The sequence below is a fragment of the Haplochromis burtoni genome, unplaced genomic scaffold, assembly GCF_018398535.1.
Source record: "Haplochromis burtoni strain Fernald_Lab_line unplaced genomic scaffold, NCSU_Asbu1 Contig_56, whole genome shotgun sequence".
In the NCBI taxonomy this organism is placed as follows: domain Eukaryota; kingdom Metazoa; phylum Chordata; class Actinopteri; order Cichliformes; family Cichlidae; genus Haplochromis; species Haplochromis burtoni.
The window spans coordinates 154,336-170,233 of NW_024582417.1; the positions used below are offsets into that span (position 1 = coordinate 154,336).

General features: G+C 40.6%; 1 protein-coding gene across 2 annotated transcripts in view; it reads right to left on the reverse strand.

Annotated features, from left to right (window-relative positions):
- The window catches only part of pls3 (plastin 3 (T isoform)), a 16,810-nt gene continuing 912 nt past the window's right edge, over positions 1-15,898 (reverse strand). Inside the window, exons 1-16 of one of the 2 annotated variants that reach the window (XM_042220815.1) lie at positions 12,807-14,801; positions 8,177-8,281; positions 7,939-8,090; positions 6,046-6,175; positions 5,688-5,820; positions 4,650-4,731; positions 4,381-4,546; positions 4,147-4,289; positions 3,362-3,457; positions 3,067-3,262; positions 2,695-2,773; positions 2,472-2,589; positions 2,261-2,391; positions 1,496-1,619; positions 1,204-1,328; positions 1-1,105 (exon numbers count right to left, since the gene is read on the reverse strand). In XM_042220815.1, coding sequence (XP_042076749.1) covers positions 973-1,105; positions 1,204-1,328; positions 1,496-1,619; positions 2,261-2,391; positions 2,472-2,589; positions 2,695-2,773; positions 3,067-3,262; positions 3,362-3,457; positions 4,147-4,289; positions 4,381-4,546; positions 4,650-4,731; positions 5,688-5,820; positions 6,046-6,175; positions 7,939-8,090; positions 8,177-8,237 — 1,869 coding nt within the window. In that variant the 5' untranslated portion in view covers positions 8,238-8,281; positions 12,807-14,801 and the 3' untranslated portion in view covers positions 1-972. Of the gene's footprint in view, positions 1,106-1,203; positions 1,329-1,495; positions 1,620-2,260; positions 2,392-2,471; positions 2,590-2,694; positions 2,774-3,066; positions 3,263-3,361; positions 3,458-4,146; positions 4,290-4,380; positions 4,547-4,649; positions 4,732-5,687; positions 5,821-6,045; positions 6,176-7,938; positions 8,091-8,176; positions 8,282-12,806; positions 14,802-15,898 lie in introns of those variants that run through there. The other variant, XM_005922018.3, reaches the window with a different exon arrangement.

Sequence of the window (15,898 nt, forward strand, 5' to 3'; positions counted from 1 at the left end):
TGGTTTTTCCAAGGCATATTTATTGTTGCATGTAAAGCCCTTAGGAATAGACATGAACACGAGACCAAATACAATCTGGCCATTGTCATAGAGTATCATAAAGCTACCTGGAATGAAGTTGCAATTTATATTTGGTAACAGTGAATACAAAAGGAAAGGAAAAACTCAACGCATGAGTGCAAGTTGTCTTTGAGACAAGAAGGCACAGCAGAAGCCAGGAGAATCCAGTCAGCCTGCTCTTCATCCAACGTAACAGATACTTTAAAAAACAAAAACCCAAACAACTAAGACCAGAAACACCCAAAGAACAGCATTTACATCGCATAATGATCCCAATAAACAAACAAATGACGAGTACAAGAATACAGATCGCACATCACCATGGTCTTTACTATGATCAGACCTTATGGCTTCTGTATATGGATATGTAGACGTTTACGTTGCCAGTTAAGATGCCAGTTTAGGCCATGGTTTTACTTCATCAAGTGAGAGGAAATGGTTGTCTGATGCCTCTTCTCTTTTTATTCCCCCTCCCCCTTCCCAAACATTTACCAAGCATTTATTCATAACTATGGTATTTGGGAATGTGTTTTGCTTACTCAAGGCTATAATTTACTTATCGAGCTGAGTAAAAATATGTAAACAACCTTGCAGCTGCAAACAGGCACGCTCGCTTAAAAAACACAAAACAAAACAGCATTCTTACACGTTAAGAGTTCTGCATACTGAAACTGTAAAGATGATCAAAGTCTTTAGAAATTTTAGTTTTGCAGCCTCACTTTAAATAAGATGAAAGCACATTATTCTTCAGAAAACACCTCTATTAATCAGAAGATGCAGGGACACATGCAAATGTATGATTCTGACACACAAGAAAAAACAAAACAAAACATAATTCCTTCGAACGGGGCAGCTCTCTCAAAATGCTAATGGCCTGTGGGTATGAGTAATTGTCACAATGATTCCAGCTAGTTAGACTCGTTTCATCCCCCGACCCATCAAGCAGGCAAAGACAGTCATCACCATTTTGGGCTTGACCTCCACGAGGTCTTCTGGGAGAGCGTAGACGCGGGCTCCAATCTTCCTCGCCATGGAAATGGCATATCTAGAGAGGATACAGACATGGTAAGTTATATAAAAGCTGGTCACCCCTACTTACCAGTATATGGTCAAAAAGCTGCTTCTCCTTCTTTTTGTCCTTACTTGGCATTCTCCAGCTTGTCGTCGTCAGAGAGTCTACCAGTTTTGATCAGATCATAGTCAATGCTGCCAGGCTGGATGGCGTCTATGAGTTCCAGTACTGCCAAACTGCTGCTGATCTCCTTGTCCTGATCGCCACATAACACACAGATTAGGGCTCCGACCCACACATGGAGCCGTCTCAGCAAAATGAGACCCCAACCGAATCACATGACTACATCTTTTTACGCTGCTCAATGCTGATGAGGGCTGGTTTACATATGTAGAGATGTCTGATTCTCCAATGTCATTTTACCTTAAAACTTGAAATCTTGGCTGATTTTCCAGCCTCTGCCAATGTTTTGTTCACCCAGCGTACAATGATGTCATCATTTACTTTCTCTCCATCACCAAGGTCCTCCAGTACATTCAGCGTATATCTGAAAGAGTAGAGAGGCAGAATATTTATTACAGGACTGAACAGAGAACTCCAGTTTTTAACTAAAAGACCAAAGACAAAAACATCCTGGCAAACACTGGCAACCGATTGTGGGATGAGCATTTTTCCTTAGTGATTAATGGCTACCATGGGGTCAATGACTGGGGCACAGTGATCAATTTCACAGTGACTTCCAGCAACCTCCAGAAACCACTTGCAGCCAGTTAAATACTCATTTTTCCCTGGCAACCAATTGTTCCCAAATGCTGTAAATGAGGATAAGAAGTCCCTTTAAAATATAATGATGCATAACTTTATTATTTAATGTACTACATATACTATGTGTACTACATATGATTTATAAAGGTTGCTAATGCCACTTAAGGCTTAAAAACCAAAGTTTGCAATCTGTGTTACTGTAGAATGTAAACAATTCAGAAAATTTGTTGTTTTATATTTTTTAAGTGTTTAAAAATAAGTCAGCTGGACACAGAAATGTGCTATGCATGCTCAGCACGCCAGGCTGTAAACCTTTTCCTTATCTTGTTGACTACAAGAAAAGCAGAAACGCAGAAACAAAAGGAAGGAGGAACTTCTACTTGATTCTATTCCTGAAATCACACGGTGTTGTACTTTTTGTACCTTCTCATCAACTGCCACACCAGTGCTAGAGTCAAGGTAGCATTGCCATCATTCAGGTCCTGCCCGCCGATGCCAACGAGGGAGAACTTGGCCGTTTTGCCCAGTTCCACTGCATAGTTACAATTCTCCAGCTGGGAAATATAAATTAAATAGTTGGAGAAAGCCAACATGTTTCTTCTTGAATCTAAAAGAATAAGGCCATTAGGTCTACCTTTTTCATGTTGGTTCCCAGTTTAGGGTATGGTGGCTTGTTGACCTTGTTGTTCCAGTCAACCGGCACTTTAATCTTATCATAGAGCTGAAGGATGACCAGGGCATCCTGTAGGTCTCTGGAAGAATAGTGAGCATTGTAATTAATAATAAACATTAAATAAGACAAAAAGAAGAAGCTAGTATCCCACTTTTTTGTTTCAGATGCCAGGAAGTTTACTTACCCATACAGATGATTCACGTGTGGGTTCACTCCCAGGGAGTTCATCCAGTTTCGGAACGTCCTCTCTTCTCTCGTCTCACCTGGACAGTACAGGATTGTGAGTCTTAAGGAACTTAATGATGAATGTATGTAACTATACAAGTGAACAGTAGATTCTTTCAAGCAGATTTTTTTTTTTAATTAATTTTGGAGATTTCTCATGTTCATTTTCTGCTTTTCCATCAAAGATGGTTCCTGACTGCATCAAACTTTTTGTTTTACTCATTCACCCATAAATAATGTAACAGAGAAATACTACAGATCCCTGGGGCCTCTTGTATCTTCCAATTTAGCTTTCATTTGATTACCACCTGTGAACGTCTTGATAACCCACCTTCCAACAGTCCCCAGTCAATATCCTCATTCTCAGGTTTGGTCAGTGCTGGATATTTATTAAACAGATTGGCCACGAAAGCAAGGTTGAGTTTGGGGTTTCCACTGACAACGTCAGCTGGAGTGACAAACTGCCGACAGCCGAGTCTGTCAGCCTGCTGCAGCATGGCATCTGCCCTCTTCATGTCGTCTTTCTCCTGAACAACACACACACACACTTGAGTCAGAGGCCCTGTACAGCTGCTGGCATGTGTTGGAGATGCTCAGCTGTGAGCGCTGACTGTCAGAGTGCTTACATTGATTCCTGCCATGTTGATGTCTATGCGTGGCTTATCCTCATCTGTGCCTTTTGGAGAGATTTGATTCAGAAGGTGGAAATAGGCTCTTGAATCCTAAATAAAGGAAAACAAAGAAAGAAAATGTAGGTTCCTGCTATTGGACAAACAACAAAACCTGCACTCATTTTATCTTATTAAAGGCAGCTTCACTCTGAGAAAGGTGATGATAAACTTGATTTAGTTTCAGAACAACTTCAACAGGGACAAAAACTGAACTTTAGAAGTTTTTAGAGGATCACATCGCTAAATGTTATAATAATGAGAATTAATCAGAAACAAAAAAAACAAATGCAGAGCTTGAGAAAAATACATACACATACAGGTGCATAACTGTATACAAAATGCTGTACATCTGACGTAGTGGCACCTTTCACCTGAACTAACTCACTAAAATGCATGTTGCCACAGAAAGACTGTGTCTTTGTCTTAATCCCTACATACACAGCTAAGCCTGAGACACTACCCACTCATTCCTATTTTTGGAAAAGATAAGTGGATATTTGGGTAAGTTTGTACAAACATGTGCTACCTGTCCAGGTGGGCTGACAGACGCCTGTGTTGGTAGACGTAGTTATTACCGGAGTGAAAAACAAGTCAAAAATGGATTTAAAAAGCCCCGTGAAGAACCTTAAAAGCCACATTAAACCTGTAATATTATGTTCTAAAGTTTTGTTTAGTGTCCCTCTCTCTGCATCTACTATTTAGATGCACCACCTGGATTCAGTGCCAGTGAGTATACTCACTTTAATGTCAGAGCTGAAGTTGTTGATCTTCTTCTGTCCAGCATTTTCCAGGTGAAAGTTTGCCCAGCGTAACAGCAGTTCTTCTGGTGACAGCTTCATCAGGTCCTCGAGAGTTTCCCCATCCCTCAGCAATGCCGCCAGTGCTGTTCAGGAGCATTAATCATCACTTAAACTGCTTGAAAACAGACTGGGGGAACAACAGGACTGAAGCGCATGTTATTTAATGCCCTGTACCTTCATTTCTGCTGAGCTCAATGTCAGCAAAGAGACCGATCTTGATGATCTGCCACAGCAGGCCCAACACCAGATGGGGCTTCCCTTCTCTCAGGTCTAAAGCACCAATATTCACCACATGGCACCCAATGGCTGAAGCCGAGTTCAGGGCCAGGTTTAGATTCTCCTGTAAGGCACAAATTAACAGTTAACAAAACAACAACAACAACAAAAACATTTGCTAAAAAATGTGAGGGGGAAAAAAGCACCATAAGAAAAAACTGGCTGACCTGTATTGTGAAAGGAGTCAACTTCTTCTTATTTATGGTCCTCTCATCAATCGTGTCGGGCACTGACAGGTTGATCATTTTGCTGTGCAAAGAGTAAAAAAAACCCACAAACATTAACATGTCTGATGCATGTTGTTAAGGAGACAGAAATCCAAATGTTTATTGTCTCTAAAGCATCTGTGTTTGTGAATATTAAGCAACTTGGGCGTAAATATCTAACTTTTAGGGCATCATGGTTGGAAAGATTTGCATTCACAGTTTAAGTAAATTTGTGGCACTTTTTTAAACTTTAACATAAATTCAAACATGTGATGTTTAACTGATTCTTGCTTTTATATTGTAGCAACATAACCTTAACAAACTAACAATATCCTTTTATGTTGCAACTTAATTAGCTGTATCAGAAATATGTTTAACATGAAGGACTGTTACTTTATTACTTCAGAGCCATTGGTGTCAAAAACACTTAAGTAAAAGTAATCATATATTTTCTCAGTCTTATAAACTGAGCTTGAGTTAATGTAAAACTGATGTATGTTTAAACAGTTGTACAGTATCACAAAACATAATTCAGCATGTAATAAACAAAATCAGAGCTTTTGTTTGCCAGGTCACAAAAATGCAAATGAAGGGTGTGAAAGGTGGATATTAATTTGAACTCCAACTCAGAAGCAAATGTGTGTGTGTATTGTTTTTTTTAAAATATATGTTTTGGGATTTTGAGGCATTACAGGGATAAAGCAGCACTCCGAGGCCCAGTGGCTTCAAGCCCGGGCATGCTGCATTAGCCTCATGGTGATAGGGTCGCCTGCTCAACCCAGGAAGCCACGCCGGCACCTCAAACAGATTTTTAAAAGTAGCCAATTCAAACAGTGAAGCATCATTTTGAGCTTTGACCAGTCCAGCTGCAATTCAGGCACAGACAACGCGATCTCTTTAGACCTCTATATGTTGATATAAAAACTCATATTTTTTAATATGAACAACCTTTAGAGCAGTGTTAAGAGCTCAGTGAGGGACAGTAACAGGAGCACCCACCAGAGTACGATACCGTCTCCAACACACGTGAAGAGGGCGTTTGTGTTGGGATCCATGGGCAGAACATGTTTGCAGTCAGGGTCTTTTTCCAGAGCGGTGTTGATCCAGTTCACAAAGGCGTATCGCTCCTCCTCTATGAGGACAAACAGACACAGGTTAGTTAAAATCCAAACACCAACAAGGTAACGTGAGTGGGCTGCTTATATCACCTAATTTCACTAGGTCACATTGTCTAATATAGATTACTTCAGTGTTAAATGAAGCGCCTGCACCTGAACTGCAGAGGGTACAAAGTCAACAGCTCATGACAAACACTGGCAGCAAACAGTGCCAATGAGGTTGGGAATCTCTGACGTACCAGAGAACGAATGTTGTGTGCCTTCACTTGACAGCTCAGACGTCCCTCCAATAGCCAGGATGCCTTCCTTTCTGTTGATGGCCTTGCGGAAAGACTTGGATATCTGGCCGGCCTTCAGTTCATCAACAATCTAAAATAACAGCAAAGAATGGTTAGAAATGGCGAAGGCTGAAGGCTATGGCGTGTTTGTGTTGCATTTAAAGACACTGATTTGGGATTATGTCGTAGTAATCTCAAAAAAAGTGGTGGAAATAATCCAAATTTACGAGAATTGGAATAGATAAAACACCATCATTTACCAGTACCTACAATGACTGACTCAGCATAACAGACCAATGAAAGACACTTCCTTTGAATTACATTTGATTAAACAGGTATGTGTCAAACTACTGTATGAGTATCTGAGCAAATTTACTAAAGATCACGTTCAGATCAGCTGCATGTTATTTATAATATGATTATTCCGGCAATTTCATTTGTAATTCAGCATTTTAATATTATTTTTTCTATTTTTTTAAATCGGAAATCATTTGGAAGGGTTTGGACCATTTTTGAATTTTTTGACTTTTTTTTCCCCCCCAATGGAATCAGCAGACTAATCAATGAATCACAATCAGTGAAACAAACAATCTTTATTAAGTCATACTTCTGTGCAAAAAGCCTCAACCATCTTCTCTCCTGTTACTGTGGTCTCCTGCGAGCCACCGTGGCAGCTCAGGTTGCTCGGCAGACACAGGAGATCTGCTGGAATTTCTCCTCAGTGGCACGAAAACATAGCCCTGTAGCCAGCAGGTTGGGTTAAGAAGATATGGTGAGTATCTAGGCTAGTAGCTGAGGTTTTGACGGCATCAACAAGCTTTAAAGGTCCAGGATGGCCTCGGGTTGATGAGATTATGACAGAAACAGCTACAGCACTTATCCTCCAAATTAAACACCCACATATTTAAACGTCATTTAACAATAATAATGGGAGCAATATGTGGTGACAGTTCTTGATATGCAGCGTATCTTATCAGTAAATCGCAACATGGGAGAGAATTGAAACCAAGCTGGTTCAATATGTATTCAGTAGGAATGTATGTGATACTTCCTGCAGCCGGAGTTATCAGAGCTTCATCAGTGGCCTCGCCTCCACAGCTGTCGGTGTGACCACAATGAGCTGCTGGGCAAACTAGCACAGCACTCTTTACATGCAGAAGGCCACAGGATGCTAGCTTGCACTTCCTACCCAGTGTAGGTGAAAGAAGCAACCGCAACAACACAATAGCAGCCTTGTGGAGGTTATTAATACTTTCAGCCACTTCTGCTCATTTTGATTCATCTTTCTTGCATAATGGCACATGTATGTCTATACATGTCATTATTATCTGTACATGGACCGTGCTGGATTGCAGATCCCAGCTTTGCAGTGCCATAAAAAATACCTAATCAATCAGACTTGTGCCAGACAAGATGTTGGGAAGGCTCAATTGTAAAAAAAATGTGATAGCCAAGGAGCAACAGGGTCTCTTCTGTGAGTTCATATCCAAAGAAAAAGTGAAAACATCTTTTTGTACTTATTGTACAAATTCCCTCGTATACATCACACTACATCAGTGTCTTTGAATTGCCTTTTTATATGTTGATGTTTCTAATGTCTAATTCAATAAAATTTTAATTATTAAATAAATACATACATACATAATTAGTCAGTAGATGTTTGGACCAAGGGTGATAACATTTTGGGGTGCTGTTTGTGATCCCAAGTTTTGACTGATAAAGAATGCAGACTGTACAAGAAGCTGCTACTGTGAAGGATTAATCATTTCTTCAGTTTATCACTTTCACGTTCCTGCAGTATGCTTGTATGCATTTGTGGCATGTGGATGCTTTTCGGCTCTGCTTAGAACGTACCGAGGTAAACTCGTTAAAGTTTAGCTTTTCATCATTGTCTGTATCGAGCTTCTGGATGAGCTCTCGAAGCCTGAATCCTGGCAGCGGATGGCCGATGTCTTTAAGAAGATCACCAAGCTCTTGTTTAGAGATATTCCCATCTCCATTCTTATCTATAAGAACACAGAAAGAATCATCAGATATGGTTAAACCAACAGTAACAATGACGGCAATAAAAAGAAACACGACTTTTACTTACCGTAACTTTCAAATATCTGTCTTATCTCCTCCCTTTCTTCTTGTGTTAGCTTTGCAGACATTTTTCTGAGATTGACCTGAGCTGGTCAGTCAAAGAAAGGTGTGACTGTGAAGAGAGCAGAGTCACAACATCTTAAAAATAGTTTGGGAGGAAAACAGCAGCTTTATCACTCCTGCAAACTCACCCACACTGCTGTCACTTTCTATGCATTCAACCAGCAAAGGGAGTGGCATCGACACGCAGCAGATAAGTGAACCTTTTATTTTCTGTCAGGCCTAAAATAGCTTCATTTACCTATCGCTTTTCCTTTTCCTTAATCAAAGTCACGTCCTGTTAGTTTTATTGTATAGCAGCAAGCCCATTTTCCAATGAAACTACTAGATGAGTCAAGATGTCATCAGCCTTTGGTTGACTAAATGATTACTCTTCAGTTAGTATACTATACAGTAAATCTTGTAAAATATAGATTTTTTTTAACTACAATGTTTTATTTTTATTGTGTGCCTATACTACAAATCAAATCGACAAAGCAAGTTAAATCTTTTTACTGATGGCTGCAATTAAAAAGTGGTTAAGACCATGCATGCAGTTTGAAATAGACTCAAAAGACTCAAGCAGTTGGAAAGACTCAAAAGCCAGGGATCTCTAGACAAACGTGCAAATGTGAAACATTTGTGGGGTGTTATCACCAAAATGCATCTGAAATTAAATGGATTGACCTACAAACAATCAACAAAATGTGCAATCTGGGATTCCAGTGCCAATCACTACATGACTTAAGCACCTGTGATGAGCTTTGCACACATCATGGACAATCACACATAGCAGTGACCATGACAGGGACAGTTGACCTTTAGCTTAGTAAGGCAAGGCAAGGCAAGGCAAGTTTATTTGTATAGCACAATTCAACAACAAGGTGATTCAAAGTGCTTTACAGAGACATTAGAAACAAAAACAAATAAAAAGCATGATTTAAAATTGATTAAAACAAGCAAACAAACAAACTAATTAACAAACAAACAAAACAGTATATAAAATCAAAACAGATAAAATCAGAACAATAGATAAAATCAGTAGTTAAATGTAAGTTTTGAAATTTAAGCTTAAAAGTGTGGATTTGGTGCTTTATTCAAATGCAGCTGAGAACAGGTGAGTCTTCAACCTGGATTTAAATAAACTGAGTGTTTCAGCTGATCTGAGGCTTTCTGGGAGTTTGTTCCAGATATAAGGAGCATAAAAGCTGAATGCAGCTTCTCCGTGTCTGGTTCTGACTCTGGGAACTGATAAAAGACCGGATCCAGATGACCTGAGGGATCTGGAAGGTTCATACTGGGTCAGGAGGTCACTGATGTATTTTGGTCCTAAACCATTCAGAGCTTTATAGACCAGCATCAGAACTTTAAAGTCTATCCTCTGACGGACAGGCAGCCAGTGTAAAGACCTCAGAGCTGGACTGATGTGGTCCACTTTTTTGGTCTTAGTGAGGACTCGAGCAGCAGAGTTCTGAATGAGCTGTAGTTGTCTGACTGATTTTTTAGGTAGACCTGTAAAGATGCTGTTACAGTAATCAAGCCTACTAAAGATGAATGCATGGACTAGTTTTTCCAGGTCCTGTTGAGACATCAGATCTTTTATCCTTGAAATATTCTTGAGGTGATAGTAAGCTGACTTTGTTATTGTCTTAATGTGTTTTTCTAAGTTTAGGTCTGCATCCATCACTACACCCAAATTTCTCGCCTGGTTTGTGGTTTTTAGATGTATAGATTGAAGTTCTCTGGTGACCTGTAATCGTTTTTCTTTGGCGCCAAAGACTATTACCTCAGTTTTGTTTTTGTTTAGCTGGAGAAAATTGTGGCACAACCAGTCATTAATTTCCTCAATGCATTTACCAAGAGCCTGTACAGGGCCTCGGTCTCCTGGTGACATTGTGATATATATTTGTGTGTCATCTGCATAGCTGTGATAGTTTATTTTGTTGTTGTTTATAATCTGTGCCAGTGGGAGCATGTAGATGTTAAACAGAAGGGGTCCCAAGATGGAACCTTGGGGAACTCCACATGTGATACTTGTCTGCTCAGATGTGAAGTTACCTATTGATACAAAGTATTTCCTGTTTTCTAAGTATGTTTTGAACCAGTTTAGTACAGTTCCTGAAAGACCTGCCCAGTTCTCCAGTCGTTTGAGTAATATGTTGTGGTCAACTGTATCAAATGCTGCACTGAGATCCAGTAAAACTAAGACTGACATTTTTCCACTGTCTGTATTCAGACATATGTCATTGAACACTTTGGTCAGAGCGGTTTCAGTGCTGTGGTTCTGTCTAAAACCTGACTGGAAGGCATCGTAGCAGTTATTCTGTTTTAAGAAGTAACTGAGCTGTTGAGAAACTGCTTTTTCAATGATCTTACTTAAAAATGGGAGATTTGAGATCGGCCTGTAGTTGTTCATTTGTGTCTTGTCAAGATTGTCCTTTTTCAGTATAGGTTTTATTACAGCAGTTTTTAGTGGTTCTGGAAACACGCCTGATATTAAAGAAAAGTTGACGATCTGTAACAGGTCTGACTCCAAAGTCTTTGAGACCTTTTTGAAAAAACTTGTTGGCAGGACATCTAAACAGCAAGAGGAGGAGTTCAGTTGACCTAAGATGTCCTCCAGGTCTTTGCTGTTAATAGGGTGAAACTGTTTCATGGTGTTTAAACAGTTTTTCGGTGGACACAGTACATATTCTGGATCTGCTGTTGATGTACCAATTGCTTGTCTAATTTTAGTACCTGCTACAGTGCACACATGAGTCAAAACACACAAAGAGCTGTTTGTAGTAAAGTGAAAACAAGAGGGCGAACTGTCCTGTGTCTGCTTTTCTCCTATTTATTTATTCATTTTTAATCTCTTCCTCTTTGTGGTGAACTCTATCGTTCCCATTCCTGTTCAAGGTGACTTTTCAACCAATCAACATTTGATTAACAGATAGCACAGTGGCTGTCAAGCTACACACCGTTTGCTTTTTTAGTATGTTTCTATGACCCCCACATTGGCTTAATCCCTGCAATCTCCTCTTTCTGTGTAGCCAAACAGCTACACAAGGCATTTGAATTGTGTAGCTAACTTTAAGGAAGACCATAAAGTCTCTTGGGTCTATGGCAGGGGTGGGGAATTTCTGGCCTCGAGGGCCAGTGTCCTGCAGGTTTTAGATTGCACGTTGGGTCAACACACCTGAATCACATGATTAGTTCATTACCACGACTCTGGACATGTTGAGGAGCTAATTTAGCCATTTAAATCAGCTGTGTTGGTTCAAGGACACATCTAAAACCTGCAGGGACACCGGCCCTCGAGGCCTGGAGTTGCCGACCCCTGGTCTATGGTCTATGTTCTGTGGTAGGTCATCAGATATCCCATTCAAATTTACTAATAATTATAAATATGAATTATTGTCAGGGGAAAGCTGGTGGTTCTAACCACCTATTTCTGTTTACCTGCATGCACCCAAATCCCATTCAATAGCACTGGTCAATATTATTTGGGCAAAGAGTGGAACTTGGAACAGGAACACCAAACGCTTAACCCTTGTCTACAGTTCCTGCATATTCAAACCCATGGCTGTTTCATAGAGATAAAAAAAAAAAAAAGACAGCACTGAGTGACAGATCAGTGCAAAGAGACTGCAGTGTGCTGATAGGTTAGCTCAAACCCATTGAATATTAGATCAACGCTGGCGAGTGGCACGCCATGGGCAAGACCAGATGGAAATCCGTTTAAACAGCCAGAGCAAATGAAACATGACCCGTCAGGTTCGTCTGGTTCAAAGGTTAACTACTCAAGTCACGGATCGACCACGAGTCAGTGAGAATCTGTCTCGAGAGCTACTTTGCTTGACAAAAACCACTGCTTCCCATTCTCCTCCGAGGCAAAGGAACTACTGAGAAAAAAAGGCACTGAAAATAAGGAATTTCTGTCAGCACCCCCTTCCTGTTCAGTAGCTGCAAAGGAATGCAGGAGGCCTGGACTGAGTGAGCTCCACTTACAGAGAGGTGAGCTCCCTCGCTCTCCAAGGCTAAACTGGTATGATGGCATTCCTCTCCAACACGAGGGTTGAGAAAACAAAAAGCGGTTAGCAAAAGAGCAAAGATTTTTCCAGATAGAAACGCGTTCCCTTTTTCTTGCCAGACTTTAAGCTACAGATGTGCGATCTTCACATTTGTCAGAAATCCTGGGCAACGCCTGGTTTCCCCAACAAAAACATATAAAAATAACAGAACGAATAGTGGAATTTGTGCCTGAACGTCTCTGAGTGAACTGAGCCATCTATTATCTTTCTACCCTCAGCAGCATCCCAGACAGCTGAGCAGACAGTGAACCAAAGTTTGCATCCGCTTTAATGAACTATTAATAGTCACGAAAGGTGACTCATCAGTAGCCACAAGGCATCAGAGACGTGATGCAGTTCCCATAAAGCTATAAATATAAAACAAAGTGACAAATTAAAAACACACGGCCCTGCAAAAACAAGAAAGACTTGCCCAAAAAAGTCCTTCAGACAAAATTACATAATTTCGAAAACTATGTGACGGTAAGGGATTTGTCACTTTAATGAGCCACATCAAAGCACAAATCATTTTAAAAGACTTACCATAAATCAGAGAGAAGTGTGTTTTCCTTCAACAAAGCAACCCCAAATCAGGCCAAGCACAAACTCCCCACTCAACTATTAGGAAAATGCCAATTCCAGCACTGCTATATTTAACTTTTCTCCAAAAAGGATGTGAAATGTGGCCGGTTGAGTTGGGCCTGCTGCAAGAAGGGCCCACAAACATTACCTCACTCGCTCACTTGTCACACCCTCAACAGGAGGCGGAGTGACAACAGAAGAAGGGCACAAGTACGTGGAGCAAAGGCACAGATGGCAATGGACAAATGTGAGATGCACGGAAGAATAGAGCGTTTGTAATCACCGTAGCAAAGCTGTGGCCATAAATCTTGTGTTACACTAGAGAGTAGAGTTCAGAGCGGCTGGTTTCCAAAGACAGTTGTTTTCTTTGACAGCTGCACATGTGTTTGCATGTGTGTGTGTGTGTGTTGTAAAAATCCTGTGCTTTAACATTGAAAACAACATCAACCTCCTAAATGGATGTCTGCCTAAAAGCACATCAATACCTCTGATAGAGCACATTATTAAGAGGTCAGTCTTTGGCTATAGTACAAAGAGGATGACTCAGGAGTGCCACAGCTATATACTTTTCACTAATTAAAAACAAACAAACAAACAACCAAGCAAAAACAGAAAAATATTGTAAATATCCTAAAATACAAGATTTGGTAGCTCCAGCTGAAATTAAGCTGGACTGAAACAAATGCTCATCTGTATAGATGTGCAGTCATCCTAGTCATGTGATACCCAGCAGCAGCAAAACAAGCATAACTGGACTTGTTTTGTAGGCTTTAAGACATCTAACCCCCCTCCGTTCAAGAAGCTCTCTCGGTTCCTAGCTCATTTTACAACTGGATATCACAAATACACACAAACACAAACGCAAACACACACACTTCTTTACCAGCAGCGGCTTTAATTGTTGAGCCAAAAACAGCACATTGACGCCATTTACAATCGCCTTTGATGAATCTTTCACTCAATTTAAAGCCGAGGGCTGCTCCCAGATGGCTGAATTAAATGTGCAGAGCTGAGGCGACACACCCCGCCCCGCCAGTGTTTCATCCACAGTTACGTGGGAAATGTGAGGCACACAAATAGATTGGGCACCCTTCCCAAATGTGGTTAAGTTCAATAAGCACACACCCAACACAGTCTGCCAGAACATGGGACGTTTTTTTTTTTGTTTGTTTTTTTTTTTACACTCACAATCTTGTGCAGATGTGAAAATGACTCCTGAGCAGAAAGCCAGTCTGTAGGGCCAGCCCTTTATTTCCTGTTCAGGCTGTTGGGATAAGATCAGCAGGGCAGTACTGACAGGTAAGGAGGGAGGTGATGACAACAAATTGTTTGTGGAGTTTACTCTACTTTGACATCATGTGCTGCGAGTGCAACACCCTGGGCTGGGTTAAAGTGATATTATAAAAGCCTTAAAAGCCAGGCCATGTGGTGAATCATCATGGAAACATTCAAATGAAATGACAGCAACCACCTAGCCTTTACAATCTGCTCTCTATAGCCTACCATTGTTGGCCAAATGAAAGCATGTAGCTTTACTAAATGATGAAGGAAGTCTAAAAGGGGCTAGTACGGGAGTCCATACAGACAGAGGTGCTGCTGAATCAGCTTGTTACTCCTACAGGTAAGCAGCCACACCTACACCTATGCTATTACTCAACAAAAACCTTGCATACCATTATCCTTTATAGGCATGGCACACTCACAGTACTACAAAAGGCACAGCAACCGTAAAAAATACCACTGACATTGTATCCGATTGCTTCAAAAACCACGTTAATAAGCTGGGGCCTTTAAAAAAATGGAAAACATTAGTGACTCATTGCATTAATATTCTCTGGTGCATTTGATGTGTAGTATTAATTAAAGTTGGCACATGATTTATTTAAAATGACTTGGCATTCTAGCATAGCAATGCATTGTTTTAATGTTCAGAAACATCCATCAGCATGCGCAATTTAAAAAAAAAAAGAAAAAAAGAAAGAAGTGCAACTAAAGAGTAACCTGATCACTTTTACTGACTTGCAGAACAAGTGACCGTTCCCTTAGATCCTGATGGTGGAAGAAAGTGGGAAAACCTGTTCACTCGCACAGGTGTGAGCCTGGCTGGAAGCACAAGGTTTTTTAAAAATACACCACCCATCCACCGTCTCCAAGGTCTGGTTGGAGAGACAGCAGCGTGCACATGTAATGTCTGTGCTTTTAAATAACACATACAGTAGGCACTCTTATACTTCCACAGCATGAGCAAGGGAAAATTACACTTTACCTCAGCTATTTTGTGGAGCATAGTCTACATACCAGTACATTCATGGGCAATCTAACCACGCCAGTCAGGTTACAGTTAAAATGTCATCCAGCATTTTTCTTTCCCCACAAAGGAAATGCAATCATCACATTCACTAGCGCTGACACTACGAGAACAGCTAACAATGTATTAATCATGTTTATGAATTAAACACCTCTTGTCTCCTGCATCCTCGTATCCTGCCATACAAGTGAAACAAGATTTTAGAGAAGGCCAGACCCTGTATTCACAACACGCTTTATGTTCAAAGTCACAACATTTATAAAGTTAAAATACGGGCTTCTCTGACATTATCAGCCGACCTTGCTGATCAGCCGTGTCCTAAGAACGATCCAGGATTGGAATCCCAGATGTAAGTGAGCGCTGCAGCTCCAGATGGGCTCCAGGAAAAATCTGGTAAATCGCTCTAGGCAGTAAACAAGTTTACATAGACCACTGTTCAACACACACAGACACAGACAAAAAGTCACTTTGTGCATAAGCAAGCTGCCTTATTTTGGTTGGGAAACATTTGTCAGGCTTACCAGCACAGACCACATGAGAACAATGCTTTTTCAAGGATCAGCTACGCTAACTCTTGCACATTGAGTGCAAAGGCGTCATAGACGTTTACAGTTCATTGGCAAAAAGTGGGAGAGTCAGACCTTTGCAGAAAATAACCCACAAACAAACACACACACACACACACACACACACACACACACACACACACACACACACACACACACACACACACACACACACACAC